General features: G+C 40.8%; 1 protein-coding gene across 3 annotated transcripts in view; it reads right to left on the reverse strand.

Annotated features, from left to right (window-relative positions):
- Nucleotides 1-16,314, reverse strand: part of sema3e (sema domain, immunoglobulin domain (Ig), short basic domain, secreted, (semaphorin) 3E) — a 60,918-nt gene that overhangs the window by 13,559 nt on the left and 31,045 nt on the right. For all 3 annotated transcript variants that reach the window (XM_052474902.1, XM_052474901.1, XM_052474900.1), the window contains exons 2-5: nt 14,330-14,490; nt 2,104-2,163; nt 1,399-1,518; nt 235-328 (exon numbers count right to left, since the gene is read on the reverse strand). In XM_052474902.1, the coding sequence (XP_052330862.1) occupies nt 235-328; nt 1,399-1,518; nt 2,104-2,163; nt 14,330-14,490 (435 nt within the window). The remainder of the gene's footprint in view (nt 1-234; nt 329-1,398; nt 1,519-2,103; nt 2,164-14,329; nt 14,491-16,314) is intronic.

Below are 16,314 nucleotides of genomic sequence, written 5' to 3' on the forward strand. Positions count from 1 at the left end.
GAAACGTGCACCCCTTGGGGCCCCCAGGACTGAGTTTGGGAAACGCTGCTCTAAGCACTGTGCAATATACTCAATAACAGCAATTATACTAGAGTATCAGTCTTCTAATAGGGTTAGGGCTAAGTGTGCCTGAGACAGAGAGTTATTGAGAAAATAATATATTATGAAACATACAAGAAGGTAGAAAGTGAAAAAACAGAAGTGATAATGTCTTGTAGTGTGTGGTCTTCTTACTGTCCAGGGTGGAGGTTACGGGAATGTTGTGGTCATAGGGACATCTCCCTCTTCCACTCTCTACACTCTGCTCCTCCAGCTCAAACTGTCTGGCCTGGGGACCAAAACCTTTCAGTGAGAACACACATACTCATGCTCGCTCGCACATGCACACACACTTCGTAAAATGGCCTGTTATCGAGTACGTATTGATGTGATCAAATGTAAAAAATATATTAATCATAGTGTCACATATAAACAAGTCAATTAACAGTATATAAAGCAGGGACAATGAAGAGCGTGGGGGGCTTTGGCAATGGTGAGGTGTGAGTGTCACAATATGTTCCAACATCGAGCAACCGTTATTAGAAGCACCTCTCAGCAAACAGGGGGGATGTCTCAGGCTGGACACAATGGCAGTCAGAATTGCTAGTCTCTATTAACTATTGACACCCCTGTGTTACCATTATCAAACACTAATTCGATAAAGCTGCTTTTTCATCACAGATACACGTCTTTAGATACTCTGAATGGCAAGGAAGTGACAAGAGTCTTCAGATAATTAGCAGTACGAAACTGGGGTATTTGGTGTAGTGACACATTGACGTCCCTGGGCTTGACCTTAGCCATGGCATGTTCTGTTCTTCATTCTGACTGAGGTCGTGTGGGAGACTGGTTTGTTTTCCCTGCTGGTGCTCTTGTCACAGGTCCTCTCAGACAGACAGGGGATGATATAAATTAAACTCATTTACAATCCAGACAAACACATTCCCTCGCTCTCTCAGAGGACACAAACTAACTATCAGTACCACCTACCTCTTTCTCTTCTCCTCCCCCTCTCTCCTCTCTCCCTCGCTCTCTCCTCTCTCCCTCGCTCTCTCCTCTCTCCCTCGCTCTCTCCTCTCTCCCTTGCTCTCTCAAAGGAGACACAAACGTCAATAATGTCACACCTTGTGTCTCTGTGTGTATCTCCTTCAGATGAATCAACAAACTCCCTGTCTCTCTGAGGAAACATACATTGACCATTGGGCGTGTTGAGGTTTTTACAGCTCTTTCAGGAAAGACTGTCGGTGTCTAAAGAACAGATGACGAGACTGAGCCAAAACAGCAGCATGTCCTTCTATATGTTCGCATATCAACCTTATTTACAATAACAACAAAGAAAAAAATCCCATCCCTGCTCACCTGTCCTGCGTGTCCCACCCTGATGGTGGCACAGAGAGGGTTAAAGGCTCCTGTTCCACAGGCCAACAGGTGTGTTGTGTTAAACTGCTGCAACACCTTGATGTAGTTAGCACACTCTGGCTGTAGGGGAGGGGGGAGAGGGAGACAGAGGGGAGGTTAGGTTAGGTAGGTAACTTGAAGTGTATGGCGTGTCCGAATATCTGTACTTGCATTTTAAATTGTAGGCTGATTAGGTATGCGAAAATAGAACATTTTATAGTACAGTATGTCATTATATATTATTTTTTTTGTGAGTATGCTTTACATGTCAAGATATCATACTAATTTCGGGATTTTATGTGGTACAAATTCCTTTCACGCCCTTTCACGCTATTGAGGAAGATAATTGTCTTTTCAGAACCATGTCTTTAACACAGCTGATAATCAGCTGATAATCACGAGGCTGTGCTGTACCAAAATGCTCAAATGGCGGGAAACAACGCACATGCTCATTAGATGTCGCATTCTCAGTATGGGTGAGCCTAGTATTTTGATATTTATTGTTACGGAATACATTTTTGCAAAACAGTACGTTCTAAATAGTATGCACTATGAATAGCACACAGTATGTCGTTTCAGTAAGTAGTAGGCAAGACAGATATCGAACACACTGCATATATGTAGGGTAAACTATGACAGATGTAGATGTACATCAGATTCTGTTACCTTCTCTTTACCCTTCAGCATACAATCTTCTACCTGTGACTCAGAGCTGGCCCAGTCAATCTGGTGAGAGATGACAATAAATAAGACACTAACACTTGCATACGGACATGCAAACACACACTCACACATGCACACTTTCTGTCTGAGTGTTCAGCATAACATCCTGTAATTAACATTTGTTTATGGGTGGACTGAACCACAAAAGGTCTCCATAACCATCATAACCATCCTGAAGTGTCTGAACTACACTCTTAGAATTAAAGCTACCCTGCCTTTAGGGTTCTAAAAACTGCTCAAAAAGGTTCCTCGAGGAACCCTTCTGAAAAGAGTCTTCAAGGAACTCTTTGAGGAACCTTTATGGGATGGGATGGGTTCAATTTAGTACCTTTTTAATAATATATTGCAGAGGTGGCAGCTTGGCTTACTGGAGGCGGGGTTTTCAGATTATTTTTGGGCACCCGTTAGAGTAAATGTCATTCTTGTTCATCATGATAAGTTCATACACTGCAAATGTCAATTTTCCGACATAAACAATGCTGATTACAGTAATACAGTGGTAACAATTCCAACATTGGGATTTGCAATAGGCTCTTGAGGAACTCCTTCTCCTCTGTAACCCTCAGTGAAGCTACACAACTATCAGTGTTCAACCTTAACATGTGATGACAATAGAACAGAACAGATGAACAGGCATGACATTTACTTGAAAGGGTGGCACAAAAAAATCTATCTAAAAGCCAGGCCCCTACTAAGCCATGCCTCCAGTCCAGGTTCCTCCAGGAACCCGTTACAACATTAAAGGACTTTTGATATTTGTTTCATTTGTCCATTGTTGATTTGATTTGAATTATGAGGATCCCCATTCGCCAATGCCAATGGCGACAGCTAACGAAAATTACATTACAGACAAAAAAAAGACTTTCCAATTTAGATACATTTAAAAACATGAACGTGTAATGTGTGTGTAAGTGCTCATCTATCAGTTTCACACACATGTCAGTACATACACACAACAAGTAGGTCACATGGGGGAGAGACGTTGTGCCGTGAGGTGTTGCTTTATTTGTTCTTTTAAACCAGGTTTGCTGTTCACTTGCACTATATAAGACGGAAGAGAGTTCCATGCACTCATGTCTCTGTATAATACTGTATATTTCCATTCATTTGTTCTCAACCTGCGGAGATAAAAAAAAAAAATTATAATTGATTTATCAAGACCAGTCCCCATGCTTGTATCAGAGCAACATGAAACGATGCTGAAATAGTTGACCACAGCAGGTAGACTTTATTATTATTATTTTGATTATTATTTGACCCTGCTGGTCATCTATGAACATTTGAACATCTTTGCCATGTTCTGTTATAATCTCCACGGCACAGCCAGAAGAGGCCAGGCCACCCCTCATAGCCTGGTTCCTCTCTTGGTATCTTCCTAGGTTCTGGTCTTTCTAGGGAGTTTTTACTAGCCACCATGCTTGTACACCTGCATTGCTTTCTGTTTGAGGTTTTAGGCTGGGTTTCTGTACAGCACTTTGAGATATCAGCTGATGTAAGGACTTTATAAATACATTTGATTTGATTTGATTTTGGCTATTGCTTAAAATACTATTGCTTCTATCTTCTTACTATTGCTTCTAACTTCAATATGCTTTTTAAATAAATAAGACCGACACCACTTTTAACAGCACAGCATGACTCAACACTAGTGAGACTCATGTCACCTACGACAGGCCTACAATAATTAGATTCAAAGGATTGGAGGATTCTAAATGAATATTTAAGGGGTATTTTCCATTAAGGCAAATCCGATCTGTGAGAATTTCTAAGGTGATTTTATATAATTCTAAATGTATTAATAATTTCTTTGTTTATTTCATTGTCAAATAACCTATCCGTTCAACACTGGGCCAAATGGGGACCACCCTCTGGGACTCCTAATAAGAGTCGGATGTGATACAGCCTGGATTTGAACCAGGGACTGTAGTGATGCCTCTTGCACTGAGATGCAGTGACTTAGACCACTTTGCCACTCAGGAGCCATGACTAATATGACCAATATATACATGTATTGTCTTGCTAATATCCCATCCTAGAAACGTTGTTTGCAGAATTCACAGCCTGCTACACTTGTGAACAGGGATAATGTGTTAACAGGGTTAATCATAATAATAATAATATTTTTTCCCCCTTCCACATGTTAAAGGTTCCAATTGATACATTTTTTTTATCAATTAGTATACTTAAGTATAACGACAATATTTGTTGGATTATTTGTTCTGTCTTTTCTGGTGGATTAAACTGAAATTCCAACCAACTTTCTATAGCTTGTCTAAAAAATAACGATATTTTGGAGATTATTTAGTTTACAAATGACTGAAAGTGAGCGAGAAAAAGGCCATTCTTGAACGTGAGGTGAGACATTCTTAATCATTTCTAAATGAAGCCAGTTTGTTATTTATAATGATTTATTTCTGTTTTTAGAGGGAGAGAAACTAAAAGCCTGCCGTCGGCTCATAAAACCTTTTTTTTGTAAGAAATGTAGCTTAATTAATTTGATTAATATTCAAAGAAAGACGAAAAACAAAACCCTCAGGGTTTCCATTAGGAAAATATGGCGCTGTACAATGTGACCTTCATTTAACTAGGCAAGTTAGTTAAGAATCAATTCTTATTTACAATGACGGCCTACACCGGCCAAAGATGGACGATACTGGGCCAATTGTGCGCCACCCAAAGGGACTTCCAATCACGACCTGTTGTGATACAGTCAACCTAACTAAGAAATACATTTGTCGATACAATTCTCCCCCTACCCTCCCTCTTGGTAAGAGTCTATTGTCCTGCAAATAGCCCATAATAGTGCTGTACAACGAGACCCGTCAGGACTAGGCTACAGTACTACAGTAAGAGCAAAATAATCCTAACATTTCCACACCTTAATTGTAGTCTAACCAATACCCAAATGGAGATAACCAATACCCAAACAGAGATAACATAAAGTGAGTGAGTAAAAAGGCCATTCTTGAAAATGGGGTCAGACATTCTTATTAATTTGTAAATCAATTCAGTTTGTTATCTCTCCAGGTCACATCCGGCATGAGCATCAAGCCAGCATCTGTAGGAACGTAGTTTGCAATGTGATGCAGTATCTTAGACCGCTGCGCCACTCGGGAGCATCCAGCACCAAAGTCATGCTGATCAATTGCCTTGCACAAGGTATCAACATACAGAGAGGTGTTGGTAAGAGTCTATTGTCCTGCTAATAACCTGTAATGGGCTATTATAATACAGTACATGATGACCAGGTCAGGATAACCAAAACATTTCTTTATTAAAGACTAAGAATGTTGGTACTTATTTATTTTGATCCAAAGCCATGAATGAGTGAGTCACTCAGCTTTATGTAGGCTATATGACTGTGCCTTCAAATTGATTATTTAGCAGACATCACTTGTTTATATTCAGTCAACACATATTTCTTAAGAATATCATGGAATATAATTGAACATTTTCATTTCTCTTAGAATAAAAACCTTAGTGTAACAACAGTTTTAGTTTTAGTTTTGTTTCTACTGACAAGTAGAAACAAAAATAAGTGTATTTTTCCAGGTGCGTATGCAGGACAGAGGAATAGCAATTCTTAAACTATTGTTCTAAATTCAATCACCTTCTTCATCCTCCTCATTCAGTTCATTGAAATGCAATTTTGAAGTTGTGCATAATTATCATTCTATCTGGTTTATGTTGCCCATTCATTGTCAGTTAGAGACACATTAGCACCTTGGGACCCAAAAGCACCATCAGTACTTTAACTTCCCTTGCGCTGGTCTGGAGCAATGAAGCAGTGACACAGGGTACTCTACTAAACAACAAATTACCTCTAAATCCTGCAGCATAATCTCAAAAAGTTTAGTTGGCAACCACTGTACTGACCAGATCAAATAGACAGAAGGGTGCTATATGCTATCATCTCTCGGCATGTCAAGCACACTCATTATCTCAGCCAATCATGGCTAGTGGGAAGGTTGCATTACTTTTCTTTGGCGAAACCAAATAGGCTTGTAATTGAATTGAATTCGTATTTACATATGGTATGCAAGTTTATTATTAAGGCATGTGTTCGAAAAGGCATTTCTGCCAAAAAAACGCATTTTGATAAAGAAAAAGAAGTGTTAAACATATCAAAATAAATGTTAGATTTTAGATTCTTCAAAGTAGCCACTCTTTTCTTTTTATGACATCTTTGCACACTTGGCATTCTCTCAACCATCTTCATGAGGTAGTCACCTGGAATGCATTTCAATTAATAGGTGTGCCTTGTTAAAAGTTCATTTGTGTTGTAACAAGGTAGAGGTGGTATACAGAAGTTAAAAGACCAAGTCCATATTATGGCAAGAACATATCAAATAAGCACAGAGAAACGACAGTCCATCCTTATTTTAAGACATGAAGGGCATTCAATGCGGAAAAAGTCAAGAGTTTCTTCAAGTGCAGTCGCAAAAACCATCAAACGCTGTGATCAAATTGGCTCTCGTAAGGACCGCCACAGGAAAGGAAGACCCAGAGGTACCTCTGCCGCCGAGGATAAGTTCCTTAGAATGACCATTCTCAGAAATTGCAGCCCAAATAAATGCTTCACAGAGTTCAAGTAACAGACAGATCTCAACATCACCTGTTCAGACTGTGTGAATCAGGCCTGCTGCAAAATAAAGAAGGACCCTTAAATGAGTAGGTCTGTCCAAACTTTTGACTGGTACTGTTTTAATGTGGGCTATTTTCAGAACTTTCATGGGTAGCTTATCAAAGATAGACATTTTTCTAAACTATTTTGTTGTCAGCTATCAAGCTTTCAAGATATGTACCTTTCAAAATATAGAAATCATCCATGTATGATCCATGTATGATAGTCATCCATGTATGACTATGTCAACAATGGACTAATGAAACAAATATCAAAAGATAGTTTGGGATAGAATTTTCCTTTAATTAATACATCATAGCAGGGTTATTTCACTCTTACTCTATGATGTCCGGAGCCCGCTAGTTTAATTTAATAAGACATGGATAACCAAAACAATTTTGAAAATTACTCTCTCCAGAAACAAGTCTCTCACTGTTGCCGCCTGCTACCGACCCCCGTCAGCTCCCAGCTGTGCCCTGGACACCATTTGTGAATTGATCGCCCCCCATCTAGCTTCAGAGTTTGTTCTGTTAGGTGACCTAAACTGGGATATGCTTAACACCCCGGCAGTCCTACAATCTAAGCTAGATGCCCTCAATCTCACGCAAATCATCAAGGAACCCACCAGGTACAACCCTAACTCTGTAAACAAGGGCACCCTCATAGACGTCATCCTGACCAACTGGCCCTTCAAATATACCTCCGCTGTCTTCAACCAGGATCTCAGCGATCACTGCCTCATCGCCTGTATCCGCCACGGAGCCGCAGTCAAACGACCACCCCTCATCACTGTCAAACGCTCCCTAAAACACTTCTGTGAGCAGGCCTTTCTAATCGACCTGGCCCGTGTATCCTGGAAGGACATTGACCTCATCCCGTCAGTTGAGGATGCCTGGTCATTCTTTAAAAGTAACTTCCTCACCATTTTGGATAAGCATGCTCCGTTCAAAAAATGCAGAACCAAGAACAGATACAGCCCTTGGTTCACTCCAGACCTGACTGCCCTCGACCAGCACAAAAACATCCTGTGGCGGACTGCAATAGCATCGAATAGCCCCGTGATATGCAACTGTTCAGGGAAGTCAGGAACCAATACACGCAGTCAGTCAGGAAAGCTAAGGCCAGCTTCTTCAGGCAGAAGTTTGCATCCTGTAGCTCCAACTCCAAAAGTTCTGGGACACTGTGAAGTCCATGGAGAACAAGAGCACCTCCTCCCAGCTGCCCACTGCACTGAGGCTAGGAAACACGGTCTCCACCGATAAATCCATGATTATCGAAAACTTCAATAAGCACTTCTCAACGGCTGGCCATGCCTTCCGCCTGGCTACTCCAACCTCGGCCAACAGCTCCGCCCCCCGTAGTTCCTCACCCAAGCCTCTCCAGGTTCTCCTTTACCCAAATCCAGATAGCAGATGTTCTGAAAGAGCTGCAAAACCTGGACCCGTACAAATCAGCTGGGCTTGACAATCTGGACCCGCTATTTCTGAAACTATCTGCCGCCATTGTCGCAACCCCTATTACCAGCCTGTTCAACCTCTCTTTCATATCGTCTGAGATCCCCAAGGATTGGAAAGCTGCCGCAGTCATCCCCCTCTTCAAAGGGGGAGACACCCTGGACCCAAACTGCTATAGACCTATATCCATGTGGTCCTTCTGTAGCTCAGTTGGTAGAGCATGGCGCTTGTAACGCCAGGGTAGTGGGTTCGATTCCCGGGACCACCCATACTTAGAATGTATGCACACATGACTGTAAGTCGCTTTGGATAAAAGTGTCTGCTAAATGGCATATATTATTATTATTATTTATCCTGCCCTGCCTATCTAAGGTCTTCGAAAGCCAAGTCAACAAACAGGTCACTGACCATCTCGAATCCCACCGTACCTTCTCCGCTGTGCAATCTGGTTTCCGAGCCGGTCACGGGTGCACCTCAGCCACACTCAAGGTACTAAATGATATCATAACCGCCATCGATAAAAGACAGTACTGTGCAGCCGTCTTCATCGACCTCGCCAAGGCTTTCGACTCTGTCAATCACCAAATTCTTATCGGCAGACTCAACAGCCTCGGTTTTTCGGATGACTGCCTTGCCTGGTTCACCAATTACTTTGCAGACAGAGTTCAGTGTGTCAAATCAGAGGGCATGCTGTCCGGTCCTCTGGCAGTCTCTATGGGGGTGCCACAGGGTTCAATTCTCGGGCCGACTCTTTTCTCTGTATATATCAATGATGTTGCTCTTGCTGCGGGCGATTCCCTGATCCACCTCTACGCAGACGACACCATTCTATATACTTTTGGCCCGTCATTGGACACTGTGCTATCAAACCTCCAAACGAGCTTCAATGCCATACAGCACTCCTTCCGTGGCCTCCAACTGCTCTTAAACGCGAGTAAAACCAAATGCATGCTTTTCAACCGATCGCTGCCTGCACCCGCATGCCCGACTAGCATCACCACCCTGGATGGTTCCAACCTTGAATATGTGGACATCTATAAGTACCTAGGTGTCTGGCTAGACTGCAAACTCTCCTTCCAGACTCACATCAAACATCTCCAATCAAAAATCAAATCCAGAGTCGGCTTTCTATTCCGCAACAAAGCCTCCTTCACTCACGCTGCCAAGCTTACCCTAGTAAAACTGACTATCCTACCGATCCTCGACTTCGGCGACGTCATCTACAAAATGGCTTCCAACACTCTACTCAGCAAACTGGATGCAGTCTATCACAGTGCCATCCGTTTTGTCACTAAAGCACCTTATACCACCCACCACTGCGACTTGTATGCTCTAGTCGGCTGGCCCTCACTACATATTCGTCGCCAGACCCACTGGCTCCAGGTCATCTACAAGTCCATGCTAGGTAAAGCTCCGCCTTATCTCAGTTCACTGGTCACGATGGCAACACCCATCCGTAGCACGCGCTCCAGCAGGTGTATCTCACTGATCATCCCTAAAGCCAACACCTCATTTGGCCGCCTTTCGTTCCAGTACTCTGCTGCCTGTGACTGGAACGAATTGCAAAAATCGCTGAAGTTGGAGACTTTTATCTCCCTCACCAACTTCAAACATCAGCTATCCGAGCAGCTAACCGATCGCTGCAGCTGTACATAGTCTATAGGTAAATAGCTCACCCTTTTTCACCTACCTCATTCCCATACTGTTTTTATACTGTTTTTATTTATTTACTTTTCTGCTCTTTTGCACACCAATATCTCTACCTATACATGCCCATCTGATCATTTATCACTCCAGTGTTAATCTGCAAAATTGTATTATTCGCCTACCTCCTCATGCCTTTTGCACACATTGTATATAGACTGCCCATTTTTTTCTACTGTGTTATTGACTTGCTAATTGTTTACTCCATGTGTAACTCTGTGTTGTCTGTTCACACTGCTATGCTTTATCTTGGCCAGGTCGCAGTTGCAAATGAGAACTTGTTCTCAACTAGCCTACCTGGTTAAATAAAGGTGAAATAAAAAAAATAAAAAAAAATATCTGATAATTAATTGCACACACCTGGTGTCACAGATCTAAATCAGTCCCTGATTAAAGGGGAACAATGAAAAGAGCAGTGGAACTAGCTTTGAGGTTCAGAGTTGAGGTTGAAGGCATTTTAGGTATGTAACTAATATGTGTGAAATGCTTGATGATGTATGTGATGTAAACAGAGAGGTCTACTTTCTTGGGGACCTAAATAATGACTGGTTTTCATCAAGCTGTCTGCTCAAGAGGAAGTGTCTTACTGTAACCAGTGCCTGTAATCTGGTTCAGGTTATTAATCAACCTAACAGGGTGTTTACAAACACTACAGGAACAAGATCATCAAGATGTATCGATCACATTTTTACTATTACTATAGAACTTTGTTCTAAAGCTGTATCCAAACTGATTGGATGCAGGGATCACAATATAGTGGCTATATCCAGGAAAGCCAAAGTTCCAACAGCTGGAACTAAAATAGTGTATAAGAGATTGTACAAAATATTTTGCTGTGACTCTTATGTGGATGATGTTAAAGATATTTGTGGGTCTGATGTGATTAATGAGGAGCATCCAAACGCTGCACTTGCAGATTTTATAAATTTGCTTCTTCCAAATATTGATAAACATGCACCTGTTAAGAAACTGACTGTTATAACTGTTAAGGCTCCATGGATTGATGAGGAGTTGAAAAACTGTATGGTTGAAAAAGATGGGGCAAAAGGAGTGGCTAATAAGACTGGCTGCACATCTGACTGTCTGACTTACTGCAAATTGAGAAATTATGTTACTAACCTCAACAAAAAGTAGAAGAAAATGTATTATGGTGCTAAGATTAATGAAATAAAGAGTGATGGAAAAAGCTTTGGAGTAATTTAAATTAAATGATGGGTAAAAAGGAAAATTCAACTCCATCTTTCATCGAATCAGATGACTTATTCATCACAAAACCATATGATATTTCCAATTTTTTTAATGATCACTTCATTGGTAAAGTGGGCAAACATAGGCAGGAAATGCCAACAACGAACAGTGAGCAATTGTTTTCATGCATAAAAAACTATAATGAAAGAAAAGCAATTGCACGTTTGAATTTTGTAAAGTTAGTGTGCGAGAGATGGAAAGTTTATTGTTATCGATCAATAATGACAAACCTCCCGCATTGACAAATTAGATGGAAAGCGACTGAGGATGGTAGCTGACTCTATAGCCACTCCTATCTGTCATATTTTTAATCTGAGCCTAGAGGAACATCTTTGTCCTCAGGCCTGGAGAGAAGCCAAAGTAATTATGCTACCCAAGAGCGGTAAAACAGCCTTTACTGTTTCTAACAGCAGACCTATAAGCTTGCTGCCAGCTCTTAGCAAACTGTTGGAAAAAATTGTTTTTGACCAAATACAATGCTATTTTTCTGTAAACAAATTAACAACAGACTTTCAGCATGCTCATAGAAAAGGGCACTCAACACGTACCTCACTGACACAAATGATTGATGATTGGTTCAAAGAAATTGATAATAAGAAGATTGTGGAAGCGGTACAGTTAAATTTCAGTGCAGCCTTTGATATTATTGATCGTAACATATTGTTGAAAACAACGTATGTGCTATGGCTTTTCAACCTCTGCCATATTGTAGATTCAGAGCTATCTATCTAATAGAACTCAACGGGTTTTCTTTAGTGGAAGCTTCTCTAATGTCAAACATGTAAAGTGTGGTGTACCACACGGCAGCTCTCTAGGCCCTCTACTCTTTTCTATTTTTACCAATGACCTGCCACTGGCATTAAACAAAGCATGTCTGTCCATGTATGCTGATGATTCAACCATATACGCATCAGCAACCACAGCTAATGAAGTCACTGAAACCCTTAACAAAGAGTTGCAGTCTGTTTTGGAATGGGTGGCCAGTAATAAACTGGCCCTGAACATCTATAAAACTAAGAACATTGTATTTGGTACAAATCATTATTATTAAGGTGTAGACCTCAGCTGAATCTGGTAATGAATGGTGTGGCTGTTGAACAAGTTGAGGAGACTAAATTACTTGGTGTTACCTTAGATTTTAAACTGTCATGGCCAAAATATATAAATTCAATGGTTGTAACCATGGGGAGAGGTCTGTTCATAATAAAGAGATGCTCTGCTTTTTTGACACCACACACCAAAAAGCAAGATCTGCAGGCTCTAGATTTGTCTAATCTTGATTATTGTCCAGTTGTGTGGTCCACTGCTGCAAGGAAAGACCTAGTTAAACTGCAGCTGGCCCAGAACAGAGTGACACGTTTTTCTCTTTATTGTAATCAGAGGTCTGATATAAATACTATGCATGACAGTCTCTCTTGGCTAAGAGTTGAAGTGACTGCATCACTTTTTATTTTTATAAGAAACATTAATGTGCTGGAAATCCCAAATTGTTTGCAGTCAACTTACACACAGCTCTGACACACACACCTAACCCACCAGACATGTCACCAGGGGTCTTTTCACAGTCCCCAAATTCAAAACAAATTCAAGAAAGCATACAGTATTATATAGAGCCCTTATTGCAAGGAACTTCCATCTCATATTGCTCAAATAAACAGCAAACCTGGTTTAAAAAACAGACAAAGCAACACATCACGGCACAATGCCTCACCCCTCTTTGACCAAGATAGTCTGTGTGTATGTATTGATATGTAGGCTACATTTGCCTTTAAAAAAATATGTAGTTCTATCCTTGAGCTGTTCTTGTTTATTGATGTTCTGTATTATGTTATGTTTCATATTTTGTGTGCTGACCATAGAAAGCCTGTATTGTCTATGGTAGAGTAGGTCAGGGCGTGACTGGGGGTGTTTAGTCTAGTTTATTATTTCTATGTGGGGTTCTAGGTTTATTTGTCTATGTTGGTGTTTGTGTATGATTCCCAATTAGAGGCAGCTGGTAATTGTTGTCTCTAAATAGGGATCATCCTTAGGTTGCATTTTTTCCACCTGTGGGTTATGGGATATTGTTCATGTTTAGTTGCTGGTTAGCACTCCATTGTCATCACGGTTTGTTTATTCTTTATTTTGTTTTGTATTTGCTTAAAGTTTGACTTTCATTAAAATATGTGGAACTCCACATACCTTGGTCCGACCATTATTATTACGAACATCGTGACAGTAGCTGCTGCTTTTGCAACGGCTAATGGGGATCCTAATAAAATCCCAAATACGAAATAGATTCCTCCAAGATCCCCTCACCTCACCAAAGGTGCACAAATGAACCATTTACTAGCAATGGTTCCTTGAAGAACCACTAATTCTAAGAGTTTAGTAAACATAGTGAATCTTTGTAATTCAAAAGGGTCAAGTTAGGACACAGCTACATGTTTGTATGGAAAACATCAACCCCAAATCACTCTTTATCATCATTAAGTATATTATTAAATATATTATCAGTGATACTATGGAATTTCAAGAGAACAGATTAAAATATAACAATAAACATCCCCAAGACCTCATATAACTCAGTAGGAAATGGACAATAATAATCACATTACTTTACACTTAGAAATCTGCATTACAGATATGTTCCATAGTCAGTTGTCCTCCTCTGTATGTCATTGTCTAACATAATTAAACAGAACTGAAGTTCCTAACACCTCATTATAACACAATTATTTACTACTTCAACCACCTCAGGGAAACAGTCAGATGTGACAGCCAGTCCCACCGACTCTATTGGCCAATAATTATTATTACACGTGTGTATAGTGCTGGAGAAATATTAGTAATACATTATGGAAAAAATTTCACGTAGCCTATGAGATGTTAAGGAAAGTTGGGATTTGAGACTGGGCATATGGCAGTATCTCTCTCCTCTCTGTGTCCAGCCGTGCTCTTTATGGAAGGACTCTGTGTCCAAACTTTAGTAACATAATAAAGACACAAATATATACACTCTGTTTGGGTAACCTACTGACCTGGAGGGGCAAGTTTTCAAATCACCTCCACACACACACGCACATACAGACAGACAGACAGACAGACAGACAGACAGACAGACAGACAGACAGACAGACAGACAGACAGACAGGCCTACCTCTCTGTGTTGGTGGTTAACTCTCTCCAGGCTGAGGGAGTACAGGGTGTTCTTAGCCCCTACATACAGCCTCTCGTGGGCCTCGTCCAACATCATGGTCTGGGTTTGCAGGGAGGGACCTGGTCCCTGGAACACCCATGTCCTGTTCAACTCCCATAGCTCTGTACAGAGAGAGAGAGAGAGAGAGAGAGAGAGAGAGAGAGAGAGAGAGAGAGAGAGAGAGAGAGAGAGAGAGAGAGAGAGAGAGAGAGAGAGAGAGAGAGAGAGAGAGAGAGAGAGAGAGAGAGAGAGAGAGAGAGAGAGAGAGAGAGAACATTATATGGAAACCGAGATGCAATTTTTAACCTCCTGCCAAATGTACGACCATAGAATTGCACAAACCCACAAAAAAATTCCAATCAAAGTTTGACAAACTCCCGTATCTGTAAGGTGAAATATCACAGTGTGCAATACCATCAGCAACATTTGTGACCTGTTGCCACAAAAAAAGGTAAACCAGTAGGTCAGAAACACAAAACAAATATTTATCTGCCTATTTATTCTTGACACAAACCGGTGTGTGGCACACATACACATTCCATGTCTCAATTGTCTCAAGGCTTAAAAATCCTTCTTTAATTGACCTGTGTCCTCCTTTTCATCTACACTGTTTGAAGTGGATTTAACAAGTGACATCAATAAGGGATCATACTGTACATTTCACCTAGATTCACCTGGTCAGTTTATGCATTTTTTTGTGTGTTTTTAAAACTTTGTGATATCCAATTAGTAGTTACAGTCTTGTCCCATAGCTGCAACTCCCGTATGGACTCGGTAGAGGCAAAGGTCGAGAGCCATGCGTCCTCTGAAACACGGCCCTGACAAGCCACACTGCTTCTTGACACACTGCTCGCTTAACCTGGAAGCCAGCTGCACCAAAGTGTCGGATGGAAACACGTACAACTGCTGACGGAAGTCAGCGTGCATTCACCCAGCCCACCACACGCGATGGGACATGCCAATCCTTTCCCTAACCCTAACAACACTGGGCCAATTGTGAGCTGTCTCATGGGTCTCCTGGTTGCTTACATGTGTGTGTGCTGAATGAATACCCACAAATGAAACCCTCTATAAAACAAATGATGTAAAGACAAGATAAAGACCCTGGGTGATACAGAGCCTGATGATATGTACCTCTGAGTCTGCATGAGCAGGCTACCTGCTGTTGAACTAGAGAAATAGAAAAACTGTCCTTGTCTAATGTAGAAGGTGGCACTGTAAAATGTATCCTTGCCAGGAGAGGGCGCAATCAGATTCTGGGATGCTTCACCTGGGGAAAGTTTATGGGGTTCATACATGTTCCGGGATTGTCTTTCAAATAAAATCTGAAGCCCCATGTTTGTCAGGTAAAGCTTGAAGTTGAATATTACATTTTCATCATCCTCAACTTTATATCCTTAGGGCTGCCATTTCATAACTAATTAGCTTATGTTATTACAAAATTTGTGTGCTATTTTGAATGATGTCACTAGCTAGTTAGCAAACCAAACCGAAACGTTAGCGAGCAAGCCTTACGAAAGGTAATTCTGCTGTGAAATTATTGAACAGGCCTCCTAGTCAAGAGTCAAGACCAACAAAAAAGTGAGTGGAATAACAAAAAAGTGAGTGGAATAAGAAATAGACTACCCAGTTAAAAAGTGAGTGGAATAAGAAATAGACTACCCAGTTAAAAAGTGAGTGGAATAAGAAATAGACTACCCAGTTAAAAAGTGAGTGGAATAAGAAATAGACTACCCAGTTAAAACGTGAGTGGAATAAGAAATAGACTACCCAGTTAAAAAGTGAGTGGAATAAGAAATAGACTACCCAGTTAAAAAGTGAGTGGAATAAGAAATAGACTACCCAGTTAAAAAGTGAGTGGAATCATATTGGAGACCCAGCAGATTTCAAAGTAAAAAATAACAGAACTTAGGATGACATTTTGCCAAAGACGATCCTTTGAAATA

The sequence above is a fragment of the Oncorhynchus keta genome, chromosome 22 (assembly GCF_023373465.1).
Source record: "Oncorhynchus keta strain PuntledgeMale-10-30-2019 chromosome 22, Oket_V2, whole genome shotgun sequence".
Classification (NCBI taxonomy): Eukaryota; Metazoa; Chordata; class Actinopteri; order Salmoniformes; family Salmonidae; genus Oncorhynchus; species Oncorhynchus keta.